This window comes from Giraffa tippelskirchi, chromosome 3 (assembly GCF_054371585.1).
Source record: "Giraffa tippelskirchi isolate mGirTip1 chromosome 3, T2T-mGirTip1v1.2.pri, whole genome shotgun sequence".
NCBI lineage: Eukaryota > Metazoa > Chordata > Mammalia > Artiodactyla > Giraffidae > Giraffa > Giraffa tippelskirchi.
The window spans coordinates 15,425,387-15,448,904 of NC_137277.1; the positions used below are offsets into that span (position 1 = coordinate 15,425,387).

Here is a 23,518-nt window from a genome sequence, read left to right on the forward strand (position 1 = left end):
TTGCAACATGCTACAACATGGAAGAACCCTGTGGACATTATTCTAAGTGAAACAAGCCAGTCACAAAAAGACAAATACTGTGTGATTCCACTAATATGACATATTTAGAGAATTAAAACAACAACAACAACCAAGGAAGTAGAATGGTGGTTACCAGGAGCTAGGCAATAGCCAGGAAAATAGGAGGTTATTGTTTAATGGGTTTAGAGTTTCCGTTTTAAAAGGTGAAAAGGATATGGAGATGCATGGTGGTGATGGTTGTACAACAATGTGAATGAATATTAAACATAATACTGCTGATCTGTACACTTAAAAATGGTTAAGATGGTAGATTTTGTTAGGTATATTTTACTAAAATTAAAAAATATATATACAAAAAAAATTATGTGCTTAACTTATGACCTATATAAGCTATAGCTATGCTTTCAATTGTGTATATTATGAAACATATAGAAGCACCAGAAACTTTAAAATACGTGGAAATAAATACAAATGGAAGTTCTAATATTTTCTTTCCAATGAATTGCCTCAGGCATCCCTTGGGAGGTCCAAATCCTAAAATCTGACAGGCATAGAAAGGTAATGCCTCCTTCACAAGCCCAGGCCCCACTATGCATAGAACAGTGTGCAGCAGCCCAACCCTGACATTAAAAATCTGTCTTCTCTTCCTCCATCCCTTCTCTTGTATTCCAGGAGTCTTTAACCCTGCTCCAGGGTCTCAAAAAATTTTTTTAAATTATTTATTTATGCATCTGGCTGTGCCAAGTCTTTGCTGTAATACATGAGCTCTAGTTCCCCAACCAGGAATCGAACCCAAGCACCTTGCATTGGGAGCATAGAGTCTTAACCGATGGACCACCAGGGAAGCGCTACCCTCAAGAATATTTAATCCCAACAGACTCAGCTACCATGAATCCTCAGCAGGCAGCAAATGCCTGGTAAATTCAGAGAGATCGAAATGGAAACTGAATGGAAATGCTACTGGAAATGCTCCAGAGCCATGGAGATACTTGCGAAGCTACCTGGTGAACTGGAAAACGTGAGCTAGAATGAGGTTTACCGAACAAGTCTTTTTTGGGTGCCTGGAGATCCCAAAGTCTTAGAAACACTGCTTGAGCAAACACCTGTGGAGACAGTGAACTAAAAGAATACAGTCAGATCTACAATGAGGCTGGTTGCCAGCCAGCAGCTGCAGAGGCTTACCTTCAGGATCTCAGGTTCTTTGATATCCAGAGACCTTGGGTTCCAGTGTTGTACATGTTTATGTAATCTGTGATGTTTATGAGCACTTGGTGGTGTAAAAAACCAAATCAGGCAGACTGCAGTCATGAATCCAAGGCCAACGCCCAGAAAGAGTCCGCTCACGTACTGGGGGAGGGGGAGGATGAGGTACGCGTAGACGCACAGGACAAGGAAGCCCAAAGTCTTGACGGGTAATTCCAGCTGCTGCGCGGCCGAGTCCATCTCATGGTCACTGTCCAGAGCCGGGCCATCGTCTGCCAGCCCCTCTGGCTTGAGAGGGCCTTCTGAGAACTTCTCAGCTTTACTCTCCCCCTCCGGTTCCAGGTCAAAGTCCTCGGTGTACAGTTCGCAAAACTCTTCATCTTCTTTGCTCGCTAAGGCAGACAGAGAGCATTTCTCAAGAACCAGGGAGCCGGCCTTCAGCCCGCTCCCCTGGGAGCTCCTCGGTTCCGCCTCTCGCGCGGGCTCCTCAGAGGGCTGTGGGTGGTCGCTCCTGGGGACGCCGGGGTCGCTCCCCAAGCCCTCCCCCTCGGAGTCACACTCCTCCTCCTTGATGCTGTAGTTGTTATTGCTTTCCAAGTGACCGTTCAGGCTGGACAGATTGGAGAGCTCGGAAGCACTTGAAGATAAGGCTTTGGGCCTGTGGCTGCCACTTTCTTCCCCTATAATTTTACTGAAAAGCTGAAAAGGGTCATATATGACTTCCGAAAGGCGTCGCTTAGTGTCTTCGATCTTGGCCTCCATTTCGGGCACTTTAAAAAAGGAGCGCGTGTCGGAAGGCGACGTCAGAGGGGAAGAGGGTGCAGTTTTGGAATCCCCACCTGTGTTCCGCGGCTGCGTGAACTGCTTGAACAGGTGTAAATTCAGCTTGGAGTCGGGGGGCCTGTAGGACACGGCGTCGGACTCCTGCCGGGAGGTGTCGGTGGACAGAGACTTGACTAACGTCTTCATCAAGTGCCTGTGCCGTGGGGGGTGGGGGGATTCTTTTGGCTCCACCTCGGTCGACAGGGACTTCACGAGGCTCATGAAGGGTTTGGCGCTGGAAAGGGTGGAGGACGAGGCGCTGGATGAGAGGATGGGCGACCGGGAAGGCGAGGACAGCGGGGAGGAAGAGCTGGTTTTCTGCTCGGACAGGGAGGACACGCTGGGAGAGCTAGCTAAGGGCCCCGACGAGGACGACCCCGGGGACAGAGCCAGTGGCACTGTACCGAATACTTGTATGGCCGGAGCAGGGGGCTCCAGCAGCTTTACGGTGTTCTCGGAGACCGGCAAGACGGCGGGGGACACGGACAGGCCATCTGCCAGGATGAGCTGGGCGCCGGGGCCGGCGGGGTCATAGCCACCCTCAGGTTCAAGGTAGAGGTCCTCCTTGGCTTCGAGCCCCGTTACAACGCTCTGGTCGTCCAGCCCCTCCTCCAGGTGCTCCCGGAACTCCTCCTCCTCTTCCTCCTCCTCCTCCCCGGACGCCGTGAAGTGGATGGCGATAGTGTCTCGGGACACGGACCTCTGCACGTGCACTCTGGGGGCTGATGGTTTTGGCATGTCAAGGGTTTTCTCGGCATGGCGACCATTCAGACTTGTCATCGCCGGCTTCACAAGGGCTCAGGCTCTGTGAAAACAGCGAGAAAAACCGGAAGTCAGAAAGCGGTTTCTCCACGGGAGACGCTGTCGTGTGTGGACCAGAGCGCGGTTGAAGCTCACTTCTAAATGGTGATTATGCTTTTACCTGGCAGATGGCCACCCCTTTCTCACTTGAGCAGGTTTAATGGTTTAATTTTCATCGGATAAATTCCAGCGAGGCATTCTCTTTTATGAGCAAACTACCCACCCATGTTATAAATACCATACAACCTGTCTTCCTTCACAACATCTAAGTAATTGTTTCCTCCCTGTTAACTGGCCCATTTCTATCAGTAATTCTACACTACAAGGAGTGAAAGACCTGCACAACAGTTGTTACCAGCATTAGTTCAGAACTCCCACAGGATAAAACGTAGCACCCTGGCGATATTGAGGATCTTGGAACAAAAATTTCACCAGTGGCTTTCCAGCTATAAAAAGTGAATCCTGGAGGGTTATGGCTTTCACTGCAATTTTCACAGCAATCCTAACAATTATTTGGCTTGCATCTCCCACCAATGCTCATATAGCCTGCCACTGCAAATAAGTAGCAGAGTAACCAAGGGTGGTAAGGGACATCTGCAAACTCATTGCTGTGACCTGCTGGCTTATTTCCCAAATGGTAGGTACCCTGAGGCCAGAGTATTTAGGCAGCCATGAAGACATGGCCATTTCTAAGACATCAAGATAAAGCAAAGTTATATTTTCAGCTGAATCCAAGAATTCAAGGGCAGGAAAATGAAGTCTCAATGCCACAACCCACTACCAACTAAGAACTCTGCTAAGAGCTGGGGTGAGAGACATGGAGGCGACATCGCCCAGTCGCTGTACAGATAAGAAACACCTAAAAGCTGGGCGGCAAAGCAAAAGAAGCCAAGCCTCCCTGTGACACCGTGCATTACACCTACCCCCACCCCCCATTCACCTAAGGCCCATTTATAGGGAACCAGGCATCATGACAGGTTCTACCAGAAGGAAATGAACCACCATCTGGAAAGCACGACTATCAGAGTAGCTAAAATGTACTTGAGGAGTGACCTGCAGGCCTTTGAGGAGGGTGAGAGCAGCGTGGGAGGTAGGACACCTGACCGCTCATTTAAACTGATGGCGGGCTGTGGCAGGATAGGCCTGATTAGAAAGAAGGGACAAAGGCATGAAGATGAGCATGGGCATGGTGTGTCCTGACACATGGGTCTATTCTCCATGTCCAGGACGGAGGGTGGGTGTTGGGGGTGAGGGCCAGCCCGAGGGAGGTGTCATGGGAGAGGAAAGGGCAGCCTTGGGGCCGGGAAACAAGGCTTCTGACACTTGCTCCTTCTCCAGCTGACTCGGTGGGACCTTCAACAAGCCAAGACCTCTCTGGGTCTCGGAATCTTCATCTGTTAAATGAGGGACCAACGACTTTGAGACTTTCCAAATCTCAAACTCTTACGTTTATGTTTCAAGGTGATAGTACAGAACCCAATCTGATACTTACCCTGGTAATCTGCCACAGTCAACATTATGTTGCCTATTCCTTTAATTTGACCTCCTATATTTAAGTCTTCTACCAAATATTCAGGTTCAAAATGCTAGTAACTGAGACTACCAAAACAAGAGAAAAAGTAAACCTGTGTTTGTTTTGAGTGGATGGGGGAGAAAATCGGGGTGGGGAGGAGAGGGAGGGCAGGAAAATCTATTTCCTAGAAATAGGAAATAATCCAGTGATGACAAGAACTACAGTTCAAGAGCCCAGTCACAACAAAGACATCTCAAACTACCGATTTCTACAGCATCAACACTTGAGAGAAATTACTTTCATAAAAACTTTTCAATAGAGTTTTGCTCAAGCTCCTTCATGATCCTCAGGCTCTCCTGTCCCCACTGGAGCCAAGAAAAAAGAATGATTTCTATTGATCAGACAAAACAACTCAAATCCAGGAACTGGCAGTAAGCTATGAAGACATAGCCACGGGTCCAGGACAATCCTTCCCTGTTATCTCAAAGCCAACATGTTTGTTGGCTTAAGAAGAAGAAAAATACCAAGCACAAAACACATTTTTCATTTTAACTGCTGCTGCTGCTGCTAAGTCGCTTCAGTCGTGTCCGACTTTGTGCAACCCCATAGACGGCAGCCCACCGGGCTCCCCCGTCCCTGGGATTCTCCAAGCAAGAACACTGGAGTAGGTTGCCATTTCCTCCTCCAATTCATGAAAGTGAAAAGTGAAAGTGAAGTCGCTCAATCATGCCCGCCTCTTAGCGACCCCATGGACTGCAGCCTACCAGGCTCCTCTGTCCATGGGATTCTCCAGGCAAGAGTACTGGAGTGGGGTGCCATTGCCTTCTCCATTTCATTTTAACTGTCACCTACTTTTATAGGGGCTTCCCTGATAGCTCAGTTGGTAAAGAATCCGCCTGCAGTGAAGGAGACCCCAGTTCGATTCCTGGGTCGGGAAGATCCGCTGGCGAAGGGATAGGCTACCCACTCCAGTATTCTTGGGCTTCCCTTGAGGCTCATTTGGTAAAAAATCCACCCGCAATGCGGGAAACCTGGCTTTGATCCCTGGGTTGGGAAGATCCCCTGGAGGAGGGAAAGGCTACCCACTCCAGTATTCTGGCCTGGAGAATTCCATGAACTGTATAGTCTATGGGGTGGCAAAAAGTCGGACACGACTGAGCAACTTACACTTTTATAAGGGTAATTTTAAAATAAAATTATAGAAGTAATTTAAAAAGAAAGTTTGATTTTTGATAATTCTCAGTAGGCTGAAAAATAAGCTATATTTCAATTGCTTTAATAACGTAAAGGATGATCTGAAAGGCTCCGCTACTCTGAGGCGGGTAGTGAAAGTGACAGTGGGCACAGGTGCAAATACAGAGAGCGTGACTGGGGGCTGAACAGGGTAAGTCAGTCGTCTGGGGAGCAAGGCAAGAGTGGAGAGGCTCTTCTGGAGTTGAGGTGGGATGGTGTGGGAGGCAAAGTCAGGCCCAGTCCAGAAGGGCCAACAACAGTGCTTCCAGAAGCTTGTGGTCTCAGCAACCAGACAGGGCCATTAGAGGCCCATCTGCCCAACCCTCCAACACATAGGCAGGCCTCCTGACTTTAGAGGAACCTCAGCTGATCTCTGACTAGACTGTCTTAAGGTCTTGTTGGGCTGCACCCTGCAGGCCTACAATGCTGTACTTGCCCAGCTTCAAGACCGAAGAAACAGCCTAGACTCAGCGACGGAGACATCAATGGTTTAATGGATGGGGGAGTTTACATGTCTGAAGCAAGGTTCTGGAATGATATCCACCATGTGCGGTGAGTGGTGAGCAAGACATGGCAGCAGTCTTTGCTGCCAAAGGGAAGAGGAGATTGCTAGTTATAGGGGGACTTGACATCAGGTTTGCTCATTGGTAACCAGGGAAACTAGCAGCGGGGCATGCCCCTTACCACCCCTTTTGATAAGAACAGTCACTAGCTGGAGCCTGGGGCAAATATGCAGGTGGGTCAGTCCTGTGAGTAGGTGTAGGTGAAGCAGGCACTGGTAGAGCAGGGGATGTACAGAGAGCAAGAGAACTGCCATCTTGAGTGGCCTGTGTCAGCCAGCTGGGCCTAAGCTGGGCCTCCTGAAGAGCTAGGCGCTGGTGTGGCTCACCACTGCTAATGTCTTTCTCCAGGGCTCAAGCAGTGGCTTCAGAGGTTTGGAATAAACTCCCCCAAACTAGGTTTTACTAAAACAAGCCATATGAGGCTAAAGCAGCACTACCACTTTTTAAAAATAAGAAAATCTTACAGCCCTTTTTGCTAATCTGCAAATGAGGGGGCTAGGTCAGATAAACAAAGATTGCTTCGAGGACCCAAACTGCTGGATAACTGTGTGTCCTGGAACCAGAGTCCATGGACTGGGTTCTAGACAAATCTGATCATCACGTGGCTGCTCCCTCTTCCTCCTAGGGAGTCCTCCAAGCTCCCCGTCTCCATCCTTCACGGGCTGGCGGCTGGGCCCAGTAAAACTGACCTTCCTACAGTCATAGCACTGCAGAACAGCCAAGGTCAAGGGAAAAAGCACCTGACTGCTGTCCAGGAACTGTACGTGACTGCTCCAAGGACACAGCACTGAATGAGGAGAGGGCGGGGAGCTGGTCAGACATAGGCTTTTGACACTCATGTCCTGATTCGCCACCACAGCGATCTGCCTCCTCAAGCGTGTCATGCACGCTTGTTTTTCCTGCTTGTCCTGGCCTTGGTACAGCCCTCCGTGCACCGGCATGAACTGCTCTCTCAGTTACTGAGAACACGGTTCTCAACAGCTAGCATGTGACCAGCAGGATTGGGAAATAAGAATTCGTTATCCATCTGATAATCTAGCATCATAAAAAAGTAGCCTCCTGCCCTCTGCTATCTCAACTCAATTATAACCAGACTCAAAATAAATAAATGAGGACAACCTTTTCTCAAGCTCTCAGGAACTGAAATGTCAATAAAGGTCATTTCTCTCCCAACAGGTCTCCTTTTTCCAAAGCCACCAGCACAAGACCTTGGGTTTTAACACTGATTTTGAGTCTTGTGAGGGGAGGGCCTAACGGTTCCACTGTCAATGAGGATGATTTCCTGCCAGAGGTATGTTTAAACAAAAGTCTGATTTGGTCATGAGCAAAGTATGCTAAATATGAACTCCATCCAGCCCCAGAATGGATGGGGGTGCAAGAGCTAGGTGATGTTGATAAACACTAGAGGCCAGAGGTCTGGTGTCTGGGAAAACAGGTTCTATTTTTCAGGTCCACCATTCTGCTGAAAACAACTAACAATGAAATCAGTATTTTTTAAAAAAACTGAAAAGCAATGAAGCTTCAACAAATGAGTCAAGAATCAGGAGGCAAGAAGGAAGAAAGAATCTCAGAGAGATGAGCCCTACAGAAGCTGTTCTTGCCCTCAAAACACTGGATGATTCTGCCAAATTGGAACCTTCATTTTATTGATCTTCTGAGCAGAAATCATAGTTCAGGGCTGGCTGAGGTGGAGCCCTAACTGGAGATTGTTCCCCAATGAGCTGGGACGTCAAAGGGCTACACCTACCTGGGAGTAGGTGAACCAGAGGCAAATGGCCCTCACTTAGATCTGAGAGCTTCGAGGCCATTAAGCTAAGTGAAGGAAGCCAATCACAGAAAGACGAAGACTGTGTGATTCCATTTTGTGAGCTATCTAAAGTACTCAAATTCAAATAAACAGAAAGTAGGATGGTAGTTACCAGGGGCTGAGGAGTAGGAAATAGGGAGTTTTTTTGTAATGGATATAGAGTTTTGTATGATAAAAGAAGTCTATAGATTACCTGCATAACAATATGAATATACTTTCGCCACTGAGTTGTACACTTTAAAACAGGATGGTAAATTTTATGTTATTTACATTTTACCATAAGACTCTTGAGTCCCTTGGACTGCAAGGAGATCAAACCAGTCAATCCTAAAGGAAATCAACCCTGAATATTTGTTGAAAGGACTGATGCTCAAGCTGAAGCTCCAATATTTTGGCCACCTAATGCAGAGTCGACTAATTAGAAAAGACCCTGATGTTGGGAAAGGTTGAAGGCAGGAGGAGAAGGGGATGACAGAGGATAAGATAGTTGGATGGCATCACTGACTCAATGGACATGAGTTTGAGCAAGCTCCAGGAGATGGTGAAGGACGGAAGCCTGGCGTGCTGCAGTCCATGGGGTCACAAAGAGTCAGACTCGACTGAGCAACTGAACAACAATAATTAAAAAATAACTTTAATTTCACCAGTCACAACTTTAGAGTGAAATAATATAATACTTTGAACCACTTATGCTGACTAAAACAATTCAAAAAGCTCACATTGTTCTTTAGTGTTTATACCACCATGTGGTTATGTTCTAAGATAATAAATGCAAATGTATTCATTTATGCTCTCATACTTTTAGCGGGTGGGGAAGTTATCTAGAGCCAAATGCTCTCTGAACCTTAGTCAGGTTTGTTTCAAGGAAGCAGAGTATCTTGAACCATTCTGGGGATGGCTCTTGATTCAAGTCTTCACTGTAAGTCTCCAGTAAAGTTATTATGCCTTGTAAAGATGTTCATAGCTCTCAGTAAGACTGAGAAAGCCTCTAATAAGGGTTTCTCTCCCCAGCATTGATGCGGGATCATAGTCTATTCAGTCTAAAAATAAGGAACAAATCAATGGCTCCCATCTAACCTGAATTCATAAAATACAAAGGCCTCAACAAGAAGCTGGTAGCCAACTGCCCTCCCAACATGCCCTACCATGGATATCACGAACTCCATGATATCAATCTCAGTGAAGTCAGTTAAAATAAATTTCATGGATGTTTGGTATTCTATTTCTAGTCACTCAAAAAGGTTATCATCATTAATTAGTCCACGAAAAGCCAATCAACAATAAATCAGATTGTACAATGAAAACTGAAGAACTCTTTCAAGGCTCACTGTTGGCATTTATTAACTTGGATATAACAACCTCTCTGAATCTGATAGGTTTGTTTTCTGTGAGTTTTCTGGACTAGTTTGCTATTAATAATTGCCCTTCCTGCCTCTAGCTGTATTTGAAACAATTCAATCTCGGGATCTTACAGAGCCATGAAAACAGAAGAGTTCCTTCCAGGCCACTCACTCATCAGCAACTCATCTCCTTGGTCCTCTCACATTAGAACAGCCAAACAGTAATGTGGCCGTTATTATTATCAACACCAACATTATTATTATTAATTTTTCAGTCATATACTAGGTTAGAGGAAGTGCTGGAGGAAGGAAAAAGAGGAGGGAAATGAGCAATTGTGATTGAAAATTAAACTTGTCTCCAGATGCAGAGAGCACAGTAACATAGCATCTTAAGAGGCAAGCCTGGTTTGGAACATGCCTCATTTCTCAGGAGCATCCCTAATCCTTCAAGATCATTGTGAAAATTCTTCGTCTTTGTAAAATTTGACCCATTAAGATATTTGCTGTCTTTGGATAAGCTTGCACTTAGACATATGATGTATGGGCACTATCTGCTAGCATGGGTTGTGTCAGTCAATAGTCTTAATTCCAAAGCATCTCTTGGCAGAGGAAAAGAGTCAAGCTGCATTGTATTGCAGAGGATGTCCTAACATCTCTTATCTGTGCAAGCTTTGAATAGGATTTGGTTTTATGAAAAGTAGAGAAGGGCCTCAGGACTCGTTTTTTTCCACCTTGATGCTGCAGAGGAAGTGGTGAATTTGGTCAAGAACAAATAGTATAGGCAGGTCTGATTTAGCCTAAAAATCTCAAGTACATCTTAATAGCCATCCCTTGATTCATTTAAAATTCAATGAAGCAGCTGAGAACTGCCAGCAGCCAACAGATCCTAATCTGTTAATACCCCACCTTACAAACAAAAATCAATATTGACATTGTAGATAATGAACTAGTGCTAGCCTTAGCTTCATTTAAAAAGAGAAAAGGAAGAGAAAAGATAGTACTCTACTACCAGCACAGGCATCCTCACAAGGCACTTAGACCTTGACTGTGACACACCTGGAACTCCTATGCCATCAGTTATTAGGTTCCCAGACTGACTCCAAGTCTTTTCCAACCTAGTAGAACAGCACAATGCAAGGTTGATACCATTAACACACAACAGCTGCACCCTCTGCAGCCACTGCACAGACTTGCACACCTACTATGAGGAAGGCCCACCTGGGAAGAGGGCCACATCCCTGAAGGAAAAAGGGGTTCAGAAGCATCAATGTGATGAGAATTTTGCTTTATAGATTGCTGGATGGTTCTGGTAATGAAATCCAAATGCAGTAACTCTTTCAAAACCAGGTCACACCTTCAGCACAACCACACGAGGCCTACAGAGGTTTATAAAATATAATCCTGACGCCATCCACAGGGGGCGGGGGTGGAGAAATCTCAAGGAGACAACAGATGTCATATGATGACATCTATATGAAAGTTCAAAACAAAACAACCCTGAAGTAACGAAAACTCAGGATAGATATGCCCAAATCAGATGGCACTAATAGAGTAAAGAAGTCTGGGAATTTTTTTTTTTAAGCAGAAAAACCATGTTATGTGACTTAGGAGGAAGAGATGTGAACAAAATAATATGCTGGATGTGAAACAGCAGCATATGGAAAGGCATTGAGGTGAAAACAAGTCAATCAAGATAGAACAAGACAGTTGCTAAACGACTCGGTCGGCTATAGCTGAAGGGCTGTACTGGAGGCATGGGAGGAAGATTAATAGTTGATTTTAGAGGCAGGGAATCAATTGCTCAACGCCTCTGAAGCCTAAGTGCTTGGATTTATATTGAAATCTTAGGGAAAAGAACCACTGTAGGTTCTTGGGAAGTCTGCAACCTGGATGTAAATAGTTTTGTTCAGGTGAGTGCCTGGAACCTGGGAGACTGTGGTGCTGAAAATCCAGGAGGATGAGCAGAGGGTAGTGGCTCTGGTCACAAAAGAGCACATTTTTCAAAAGCTCATCAGGTCAAAGGTTAATAAAGGGGTGAATCTGACAAAGAGTAAATGGAGTTCCTTATTCAGTTTTCATCTTTGCAACCATTTATTGATTTATTTATGGCCACACTGTGTGGCTTGTGGGATCTTAGTTCCCTGACCAGGGATTGAACTCAGGCCCTCGGCAGTGAAACCTCAGAGTTCTAACCACTGGACAGCCAGGGAACTCTCACAACCATTTAAAGTCTGAGATTATTTCCAAATGAAAAACAACAACAACAAAAGCAGTTTCCTAACTACTGTTTGGCTTTGGGTCTGTTGTCATATATTGCTCCCTCCCTCTGCCCATGGGCCCTTCCAGTCAGAGTTATCAAGCTCAGTTACCGGAGGAAGCCCAAGTTTTAATACTCTCTGAATTTTTTAAACTTTATTTTGAAATAATTATAGACTCTCAGGAAGTTGCATAAGAGAAGTCCTGTATACATTTCACCAATCATTCCTTACATTTTAAAATCAAACTTTTTTTTTAAAGTGATTTTTTGATCATGCTGTGAGTCATGCAAGGTCTTGGCTTCCTGACTAGGGACTGAACCCGCACCCCTGCAGTGGAAGCACCGAGTCTTAACCACTGGACCCCCAGGTCAAAACTTAAAGGCAAATTCCAAATGGTTAGGAAGTCAAGTTTTAACCACAGACCACGAATTCATCCCTGTAAGAAAAACATATTCCAACGGGCAGAGTGAAACTTCCGCTTAAAAGGACTTTCTAATAGTCTTGCTTAAGGTCTTCAATGGTCAACTTTAGGAAGACATCATCAGTAGATACTTCCCAAGTACAGGAACAGCCAACTCACCCGAAAGTTCAAAAGGCCAATAACAAAAAAGCTCAACTGACTACATACAACAAAGAATCAAGAAACACATCAATGAAACAATTTTGGTCATCAAATTTCATCATTAAAATATAACATGGGATGATGTCAAAGGCATGTTGAGACAAACCCTCTATTATATTGGCACATAATCAGCAAAAACTTTTCTGAAACCAATTCTGCAGTAACTATTAAGTACTTCAATAATGTTCCCACCTCCACACACTGGGCAAAAAAAGGACCGGAGGGGCATTAACGCTAGTTTTCTCCATGTAACAGGCTTATCAGTAATTTTTATTTTCAACTTTTTAGGTATTTCCAAATCCTATTAATTAGGTAATTCCAAATACTTTCATAATCTGGGGGGGGGGGGATTACATGTAATAAGTGTATGTCAATTTTAAAAATAAAACATTAATTTCAGAATATCTAATTGTATTAATACTAGCTGCTCATCCCCCACACCTTACCCATGAGAAAACTAAGACACAGAAAGATTCATTTTTATAAAATGAATCACATCATATGTATGTACACAGTCTGTTTTTATACTCAAGAAGTAATCCAGCATCTGGAAAGTAATCTAGTATCTGGGAATCAGCAAGACCTTTGTGTTCAGTTCTACTAACTTGGTAGGAATCTGACCCTCAAGCAAATTTATGTACTCTAACCAAGCCTCCATTTCTCCATCTGCAAAATGGGAATGACAAAAGACAATTCAGAAGATTAAATAAAACAACTTATATAAAGTACTGAACATGGTCCCTGGTACAGAGCAAGCATTTCTAAAATGTTAACTGTTCGTATGTAAGTATTTCCTCAAGTCAACAGATTCTTTCACACATGACTTTAGCTTTATGAAATGAATATTCTATAATGGAACCATTTCAGCACGGGTTACTACAATTTTTTTTGCTATTACACACAATGCTGTAATACATTATGATGCTATACATACCTTTGACACCTCCAATTATTTCCTTGTGTGTGTGTGTGTGTGTGTGTGTGTGTGTGTTTGCTCAGTCATGCCCAACTCTTTGTGACCCTATGAACTGTAGCCTGCCAGGCTCCTCTGCTCATGGAATTTTCCAGGCAAAAATACTGGAGCAGGTTGCCATTTCCTTCCCCAGGGGATCTTCCTGACCCAGGGATCAAACCTACGTCTCCTATGTTGGCAAATGGGTTCTTTACCACTGTATCACCTGGAAAGCCCAATCATCTGCTTAGTAAATAGTTTTAGACGTGGAATTACAGGGCCAAATGGCACATATAAATTTTCACTTCAACTTAAAAAAAACACAATTTCAAGTTCATTGTAAAAATATTTTCAAAAAACAGATGTATGGAGAGGAAAAGTGAAAATTTCTCCTGCTCTCCCCCAAAATCAATTGTTTACAATGCACTCTCTGTCCTTCTATATGTATTTATAAATACACACAAACACACGAAGCTATTTTTGTTTTTAGTCTTAGTCTTAAGTCATACTATACATGTTGTTTTGCACTTTGTTTTTCACATATTTCCTGGACCCCTTCCTAATGCCAATACATACAAATCTACAGGCACACACACTTTTGCTACATGGTACGGATATACCATCATTCATTTAATCATTCCTTTATTGATAGAAATTTGAGTTTTTTCCAGTTTTTACACTAAAAACAATGCTGCTTTGAAAAGCTTCCTATATAAATCTTATGCACAGAGCAAGTCTATCATAAAGTTTCTACCTTGAACCCTTGTCATGACTGAACATTATTTTTAATTATTACCCATCTGATGGATGGGGAAAAGGCACCTCAATGCTTTGAGAGTCAGTTCATGTTTCTCCCCAGCTGATCTCTTCTCTTAACTGGCCATTCATGTTTCTTGCCCAAGGATTTTTCTTATCACTTTATGTATCATGGATAATTAACATTTTGTCTACTGTATGTGTAGGAAATACTTTTCCCCATCTCTGACTTTTAACCATTATAGTTCTTTTAAAAAAACATACAAAGTTTTATATTTTTAGTGTTGAACCTCTCAATTTTTTTCTTCATAGTTTCTTAGTTTTTACTTCCTGAAGAAGCCTTCCTCATTCCATCGCCATAAAAGTATTACTCTCTGAAATCATTTTAGAAAACACTGACAATAACATATATAACACATATAACATTTTCTGTTCCCTATACAAGAATTAAATTTTGACTTTGGAAAAAACTGACCCATATGGACAATCATATTTTCCAGCTATAATAAGCAATAAAGTACTTGAATTTTTCCTCTCCAAATCATACTAGTCAACTAGAAAACCTAGTTTACATATCTGAATCCACTCATATCTATTGACTGTTTAGTTTCACATGCAAAAAGTATTTTTGATTAATTCTTCATAAATTGAAAAAAAGTCTCTGAGAACTTAAAGAAATTAGCCTTTCTTTTTCAGTGAGAAACAATACTTTTCATACATGCCATCAACAGACTTAATCTTGATACAGGGCAGTAAAATGTGCTTAAGGGTATACTTACGTCAAAATTTTATTTACAGGTAAAGAATCTGAGGCCTGAAGAAGACAATGTTTTAAAAATCAGGATTAAGAAGTCTGTGTGAGTGTGTGTGTAGGGGAGAGCAGTGGTAGTGAAAGGAAGTGGAGGGGAGGAGATGAGAGAAGGCGGCAGGAAGGAGGGCTTCCCAGATGTGGCGTGTGTGCTGGCCCTTGGAGATTGGACAAGCTGCCTGCAGAGACCCAGGTGGAGAGTACGTTCCAAGTGAAGGATGGAGTGAGGGTAAAGGGAAGGAGGCAAGACACCCAAGGCCACATTCAACACCTGCGAGAAGGCCTGGAGGTACCAGGTTCCTGGCAGAGGTCCTGGACGGCCATCTGTCCACACTGTGGTTCCCTCTGAAGGGAACCACTTGCCCACGGGTCCCCCGAGATTTCCCCCATCCCACTCCACCACCACTGAGGACTGTGACCAGGAAGGACTTTAACCAAGAGTAGCCCTGTGATACGAGTCGGCCCTGAAGTCCACCCCCAGAGTGTGAGATTTTGACAACTGCTCAGTCGGTAGTGGAATCAGTTGCTGAAAACGCAGACCAAGGGAAGCCATGAGGCAGCAAGGCTAGGAGCCCTGAGGAGGACCAAGACCCTCAAACAACAGTGACGGGGCTCACACCCTTCACCTCCTCGGACCTTGGGTTCTTTTGCTGTAGACCAGGGCAAGGGGAGGGAGGGTCCTCCATTGTTTTCAAGGAATTTTCCAGAAAGCTCTAAACTTTATCAGTCTGTGAGTCTATAATTCAATTTCCATGGAAAAGAACCTTTTTAGAGTCCTACTTTTTCATTTTGCACCAGAGAAATTCTTGGCCAGTGCTCAAGTCAAGCTAAGTACACTTGGACTAATGTGCCTAAAGCAATTAAGTCCAAATACTTTTCTAATAATATTGCAACAGTTCATCTCACATTAACAAACACTTCTAGACCTTCCAGAGTTGTCTTGCTTAGCCCAGCTGTAGAAACATCCCTTATCTCTGGTTACAGGTGGATGTGGGCTGAGTCCGCTAAGAATGTGATGCAGATTAGCAGCACCTGGGTGTGCTGTGGCACCAGAGGACATGTGTTAGTCTGGCTTCCTCAGGCATCCCTTATCCGTACCCCGCTCCACCCCCTCCTCCCCAAAGCCACACTACACAAAAGGGCTGCCTCTGTGCCAGCTGTGGTAAGGACAGAACTCCCATCAGGCTCTCTACCCCACCCCTTCCTTTGTTCTTACTTTGCGCAACCTCTTGGCTCCTCCCTCCTGTGGATTCATCCCACACCAGCTCCATGTTCCCGCTGCCCTCACTTCTACAGTGCCCTGCAGAGGCCCCCGGGGACACAACTCCCTGCCTCTCTCACAAAACACCATCCGCCTTCTATTCTGCCTGGCTTTTTTTTTTTTAATGGAGAGGAGACCAAAGTAAGAGCAGGGCTGGCCTCGTTTTCAAGATCAAACCACCATCTGTACTTTCAGACCAAACCATCATCTGCATCACCCTCTTTAAGTCATCAGCACTGCTATCTACTGCCTGCGAGACATCCACACCAGGGCCTGAGTCACTCCTGCTGAGCCAGGGATCTCAACCCCAGCCAGGGAGGGTATGGAGCTGGGAGGGTTCGGGGCATGGGGGACATGGTTGCTGCAGACCCCAGCCCGGAGGCAGCTGTGGCATGCAGACCTGGCCTATGTCCTTGCTGTTTCCAGGAAATTCCTGAATTAGTGCACTGATTTCCTAGTCAGATCCCCCACAGGTGTGATTCCAGGCCTTGTCTCCCATCCAGGCCTCCAATTTTGTCTCCCTCCTTTCTCCCTCTGAGCACATGGCCTTGCCCCCAACTCGTCAGGAAGACGGTATGAGTTGCTATCTTGTCTCCCGTATCCATCTATCCACACCAATCACTATTCCCATTCCCTTGAGAGAGATTCTTCTACCCATTCTTATCTCTTCTCCACTCATACTCAGACTCTATCTGGGACCAAAGAAGTCTAATTCTAAACCTAAGGGACACACTTCATTCCTGCCCACCCCACCCTGGCCCACTAAGTCCCTCTCATCCATCAGGGAACCACTGCTCTTCCAACCGAGGCCCCAATCAAGAGAGTCTTCTCTTCTTTACCCTCCAAACCTCTTCTCTTCAGTTTTCCAAGTCCTGTAGACTCCCACCTCACACCTCAGCATTTCTTTCTGACTTCACCCCTTGCCCCAGTCCTCAGCCTATATGGCATTCTGCTACCAGACTAGTTTTCTTTAAAATACTACTCTCATCATATCACCATTTTGCTCAAAATCCTATCATGTTTCTGTGTCTCATCTGATCTCCTTGGCCTTCAGGACTCAATATGCCCCAGCCCCTCTGTCTCAGTTCAGTTCAATTCAGTCACTCAGTCGTGTCTGACTCTTTGCGACCCCATGAACTGCAGCACACCAGGCCTCTCTGTCCATCACCAACTCCCAGAGTCGACCCAAACCCATGTTCATCGAGTCGGTGATGCCATCCAACCATCTCATCCTCTGTCGTCCCCTTCTCCTCCCGCCCCCAATCCTACCCAGCATTAGGGTCTTTTCCAATGAGTCAACCCTTCGCATGAGGTGCCCAAAGTATTGGAGTTTCAGCTTCAACATCAGACCTTCCAATGAACACTCAGGATTGATCTCTTTTAGGATGGATTGATTGGATCTCCTTGCAGTCCAAGGGACTCTCAAGAGTCCTCTCCAACACCACAGTTCAAAAGCATCAATTCTGCGGCACTCAGCTTTCTTCACCGTCCAACTTGCACATCCATACATGACCACTGGAAAAACCATAGCCTTGACTAGATGGACTTTTGTTGGCAAAGTAATGTCTCTGCTTTGAAATATGCTATCTAGGTTGGCCATAACCTTCCTTCCAAGGAGTAAGCGTCTTTTAATTTCATGGCTGCAGTCACCATCAGCAGTGATTCTGGAGCCCAAAAAAATAAAGTCTGACACTGTTTCCACTGTTTTCCCATCTATTTCCCATGGAGTGATGGGACCAGATGCCATGATCTTAGTTTTCTGAACGTTGAGCTTTAAGCCAACTTTTTCACTCTCCTCCTTCACCTTCATCAAGAGGCTCTTTAGTTCTTCTTCACTCTCTGCCATAAGGATGGTGTCATCCGCATATCTGAGGTTATTGATATTTCTTCCAGCAATCTTGATTCCAGCTTGTGTTTCTTCCATCCCAGCGTTTCTCATGATGTACTCTGCATATAAGTTAAATAAGCAGGGTGACAATATACAGCCTTGACGTACTCCTTTTCCTATTTGGAACCAGTCTGTTGTTCCATGTCCAGTTCTAACTGTTGCTTCCTGACCTGCATACAGGTTTCTCCTTGGCCTTCAGGACTCAATATGCCCCAGCCCCTCTGTCTACTCAACCTTATTTCCAGTTACTGTAAAGTGTTCCCAATATTCTGGATGGGTGTAAGAGGCACTGGCTCACATGAAAACCATCCTCCTTCCACCTCCATTTCTGAAGCACCCCCTACTGGACATGCCTTCCCCTCTCTCCTCTGACTTATCAAATCCTAGCATACTCCATGAAGGCAGTGATGCCCCTACTTCCTTCTGGACAGCTCTAGTCCCTCAGGTGACCTCCTACAACATTTACACCACCCAAACAACAAAAGAAAGTAAATCCTCAACCAAAAGGAGACTGAGTTCCAAAAGTTCATCAGTAAATCAACTGTCTAAAATTCCAAATCCATTTATCTTGAAGGAAAATAAATGGGAAATAGGTTCATAGGCCCACAAAACTTATGCAGTCCACAATATAACCTCTATGGTACAAGTTTTCCAAACTGTACAGAACCGCTATTTATAATTCACTCAAAAGACTGAAGGCAAAAGGAGAAGCGGGGGTGGCAGAGGATGAGATGGTTAGATAGCATCACCAACTCAATGGACATGAGTTTGAGCAAACTCTGGGAGATAGTGAAGGACAGAGGAGCCTGGCATGCTGCAGTTCACGAAGAGGTCAGACATGACTTAGCAACTGAACAAAAGAAAAACGCATTCTGAGCTCAGATAACACCAGGACCATAGAATGAGGACCACACTCCAGAAAAAGGCAATTTTAGAGACTAGGAAGCCAAAGGCCCAGGGGGTAAATCCAGACAGTTTTCACCCCTCTGCCCCAAGAAGTCTTCTAGAGTCTGAACTCCAGTTTCCAATCCCGCCCAAGGACAGGAGTGCTTTAATTCATGTGTGCAATTTGCTCATTCAACAGAAGCAAGCCCCTGGAAAAGTACAGAGGAACTGGATCTGTGGGCCCCAGACACACAGGAGTCCAGGTGACACAGGAATGCCTCCTCCCGGGACCACTGCGGGCAGGAGAGACTGCTGCAAGGACTTCCAAGCACCACCACAGGAAACGGCATGGGCAGAACGTGGGAAAGTTGTTATTGTGTCTGGAGAATGGAGTGGGGCACACAGATAACATCTAATGTTAGCATGTGTAGGAATCTGGTGGCCACTCCCAGGGGGACTAGGTTTTAAGGTCGGAGGAAAAAGCTATTTATAGCCAAAATCACCCTGAAAGCAAATGCCCAACATGGATGGGAGCATCTCCAGGGCTCCTGCTTGCCTGCAGCGTTTACTTCATATTGTTTTAATATTAAGCCTCTGTGACTCGAGTACACATTAACAAAAGTATTTGTTGTGAGGATTAATGTGGAAGGTGGTTGGTTTTCTGAAGTGAGCTGAGAAATGGATGAGCCCCATGGAGCACAGAAAAACCTGGTTGAGAACTCTGGCACTGAAGAGACCCAGCTTGGGATCTCAGGTCCACTGCTTCTTAACGGCGTGTGACTGTGGACAAATCACTGCAAAAAGCCTCTTTTTTCTCATATGTAAATAAAATGGTGATAATAGTGCCTACCTCACAGGAGCTGCTGGGAAAATTATGAAATAACATTCAAGGGGCTTCCCTGGTGATGCAGTGGTTAAGACTCTGTGCTTCCAATGCACAGAGTGGGTTCGATCCCAGGTCAGGGAACTAAGATCCCACATGAGGTGCCACCAAAAAATTAAAAAAACAAACAAAAAACAAAAAGAAAAAAAAAGAAAAGAACATTCAGCATATGTAAGCTATTATTCTCAGCATCCCAGCAAACATGAGCACATCTTTTTCACCCACACAGACTTGGTTGGAGTTGACCCCACCAGCCATGGTACCAAAGATCAAACAGACAGACTTCTCGATCACTTGAGCTAGACTGTCTGGTCTGACCTCAGGTTTATTTCAGGCAGCTGTGACCAGTAAGAATGACAAACACAGGAGCAAAGCAGGAAACTGGGAAGGTCTATACATTATAATACAAAATGAAAAAGCAGAATTTGGTATGATGTGTATACATCACACATATCTACACAAAAAGTACATACAACCAACAGGATCCCAGGAGGCTATAGAGACTAAGTATTAATAGTCAGTGCTTCACTGTAAATTATCTTAGCTTTTAGTGCAAAGCTGGCTAAAAGGATCATTTTTAAAATGAGGGCACTAAATGAGACCTGCTGTTTTACTAACCTTTTTTTCTGTCTCTTCCCCAGGCTAGCCACAAGATTCTAACAAATGATGTTTAACAGTAATTGATCGATTCCATGTACTATTGTTCCATTTTAATACGGATCCAGATTTTACCCAACAATCCACATTTACAAAGGGTTCATAATATTATGAAATCAAATCATTACTACAGGTGAGATAATGATAAGCTAAGATAATGCACAGCTAAGTAAACAAGAAACAATTGGTGGCTTAATTTGGATAGTAAGGGCACTCATATTCAAGGTCAATCTCATTCTAAATGTATTGAGCATGTTCGGTTTGGGGAGTGATGCCTGATGCCAGCTCTGGTAACAATGTCTAGAGTCAGGCCAATCCTGTCTCAGAAATTCCTATTATGTCATTCACAGCCAATCAGAACTTGGCATTGGCATGAAACCATACAGACTTGCAATTCCCAACAGAAGCAAGGAAACTTGATGTTTGGGGTAGTTTTTGTGTCCTTTTCCTGGGTAAAGGTGTAGTTTCTGTGAAGCCTTTTGAAATGCTCAACATGCTGCCCTGGCTCCTGTGGGTTCCTTTGCAGATCCAGGTTGGAACCATCCGCCTCAGTCAGTCTAGATCCGAGCAGCAGTCTGTGGTGGGACAACCTGAGCACCTTCTTAATCCCAGCTCTCAAAGGGCAGATGCACCTTGGGACGGGGCTGAGGGGAGCTGTGCCAGAGAACCCTAGGAAACATCGGCGCGCAGATGACTCAGCCATTCCTCCCCATCTTGGGGTCTATCACAATGGAGAAGGGAATGGAAGACATTTAATTTGAAAAAATTCCCCTAAGTATGCATTTGCCACCCCCAACCCCAGTATCTACCATGGAATTGAGACTCATTGGTCTAAATCAACTCAGAATATCAGGAATGCATTACATTTACTTAAATACACACACACGTACATACACTGCACAGAAAAAGGTGATGGATTCACCAGAAACTAAGTTGGAGACACAGTATCAGCTATTTCTGGGCACCAGGAACTTGTTAATCCAGTCTACACAGAACGCGTCACTCTAGGGGCAAGTCGCTTTGTAAGAGATTACTGCTATGTACCAACATGAAAGAAAAAAAAAAAGGCCAAGCTCCACCAAGGCTAATCAATCAATTACTTCAGATATTTTCAATGAGGACTCACAGGTGGGCCCACTGCTTCCGCAGGCACAGGACACGATCACACCGAGTTCTGCTCTTGATCTTTAACTCATCCTCCTTCACTGTTTGCCCCATGAGTTGTGGCCACATCTCCTGGGGCTGGTCCCACCCTCCCCAACCCCCATCCTCACCTTCCCCAACCCCCATCTCCACCCCATCCCAGACCCCACAGTCAGGGCCTCCAGAGCTGCCCATTCCTGACAATCTGTTTCATTGCTGTCTCAAGGCCTGAAACAGGACAGAAGACAAAAGACAAGGAGAATGAAAAAGAAACTTGGATGCACCAAGAAACAAGAGAAAAAAGGCTGTTTCTCAGCCAGTCAAGGAAAATAAGCGCAAGAAGCATTTCATAACCAGAAAGTATGAGTACACAGCACGGAATCACACTGTCTAATCTAATTCTGGAGCACTTTAAACCTGGCGGCCGTACCAGGGCTCCATTTGACGTTTCAAAGAACTGAACACTGTAAAGTTGTGATCTTGATATTTTCCTCTTCACAGGTCCAATAATTGCCTAACAGCAGTGTCCTGCCCTTTCTCAGATGACGAGTGCTGAGTTCATTGTTGGGTTTTTTCTTCTAGCTTATGTGGGTCCTCAGATAGTCCTCTCGGCCAAAGAGAAATGCCAAAACAGGAGCAGAACTTTCTGGCCATCCTCGAGCAATTAGGATCCCATCAAATCCCACTCAGATAACTCAACACCTAAAAGTGCACACTGCCTGGGCCAGCTGAGGCTCCCTGGAAAGAGCTTCCTCTCAGGAGAAGCCTCGCTGGGTCGGGATTCTCTGATCCATCAAAGGACGGTCATGATGGAGAGACCCTCCCCCTCAGATTGTTGGGAGAAAGAATAAATAGGCTAGCCCCTCATAAACTGGAAACTTTGGGCACATTAATTAATTAACCACACTGCACTCTCCCCCTGGATACAACAGAGTAAAGTATACCAAGGTAATATCACCACTTGTTCTCAAAATAACCTGCTTGGCTGATATTCTACTTAAAGTATCATGGTTATTCTTCTCTCGAGAAAATTCAGGGGTTTTCCCCCTCCAAAAACTTTGTGAGTCATTTACATTTCCGTAGTAAAGAGCATCATTTATGTATAGCACAATATTTGCCCCAGGCAACTAAAAAGCAGGAGAGTTATTTCTGGGAGGAAAGGAGGGCCACGGTCCACAGAGATCCAAGAGAGACACGGACCTGAGTCAGTAACAACAGTTCACTTTTACATGGCTCTAAATACCGTATCAACAATACCTCATTTAAGTCTGATGACCCACTGAGGTAGGTACTATTTCCATGATTTACAGGTGAAGGAAAAGACCAGAAGTGTTTCCAAGATAACAAAGCTACTCATTAGCAGAGCTAGGACTCCAAGCGGAGAAGGCAATGGCACCCCACTCCAGTACTCTTGCCTGGAAAATCCCATGGATGGAGGAGCCTGGTAGGCTGCAGTCCATGGGATCGCTAAGAGTCGGCCACAACTGAGCGACTTCACTTTCACTTTTCATTTTCATCATTGGAGAAGGAAATGGCAACCCACTCTAGTGTTCTTGCCTGGAGAATCCCAGGGACGGCGGAGCCCAGTGGGCTGCCGTCTATGGGGTTGCACAGAGTCGGACACGACTGAGGTGACTTAGCAGTAGCGGTAACAACAGGACTCCAAGGCCATGTTCTTCACCATTGTATTACACTGCCTCGCTCAGCTTTTTGCAGAGCCCAATTGATCCTGAGTCAACAGAAGTTTTCCAAAGGTGCTCCGAGCTTCCAGAAAGAGTTCCATCCAGTCAGTGTTCACTGAGCGCTGGCTCTAGACCAAGCTCAAGAGCTTCACCCTATCTGTCCAGGGAGCATCCACCCCAGGTTGTGTCTAAAGACAACTCAGGAAAGCGCTGAAAAGTGCTTAAAAATAAAACAAAACAAAAAAAAAACCACTGCAATAATGCACAGAATGGGCTACAAAATATTCTACTGTTCTAGGTTCCTCAAAGCCTGCCTGGGATAACAATCAACTGATTAAGGACATATGCTCCATGGTGGAGAGACTTTCCTATGGTATAACAAACTACAGTTTACAGCAGAAAACAACCAAGCAGGCCATA

At 44.8% G+C, this 23,518-nt stretch overlaps 1 protein-coding gene across 3 annotated transcripts in view; it reads right to left on the bottom strand.

Moving 5' to 3' along the window:
* The window catches only part of TEX2 (testis expressed 2), a 116,368-nt gene that overhangs the window by 68,334 nt on the left and 24,516 nt on the right, over positions 1 to 23,518 (bottom strand). For all 3 annotated transcript variants that reach the window (XM_081576771.1, XM_081576770.1, XM_081576769.1), the window contains exon 2: positions 1,204 to 2,851. In XM_081576771.1, coding sequence (XP_081432897.1) covers positions 1,204 to 2,826 — 1,623 coding nt within the window. In that variant the 5' untranslated portion in view covers positions 2,827 to 2,851. The remainder of the gene's footprint in view (positions 1 to 1,203; positions 2,852 to 23,518) is intronic.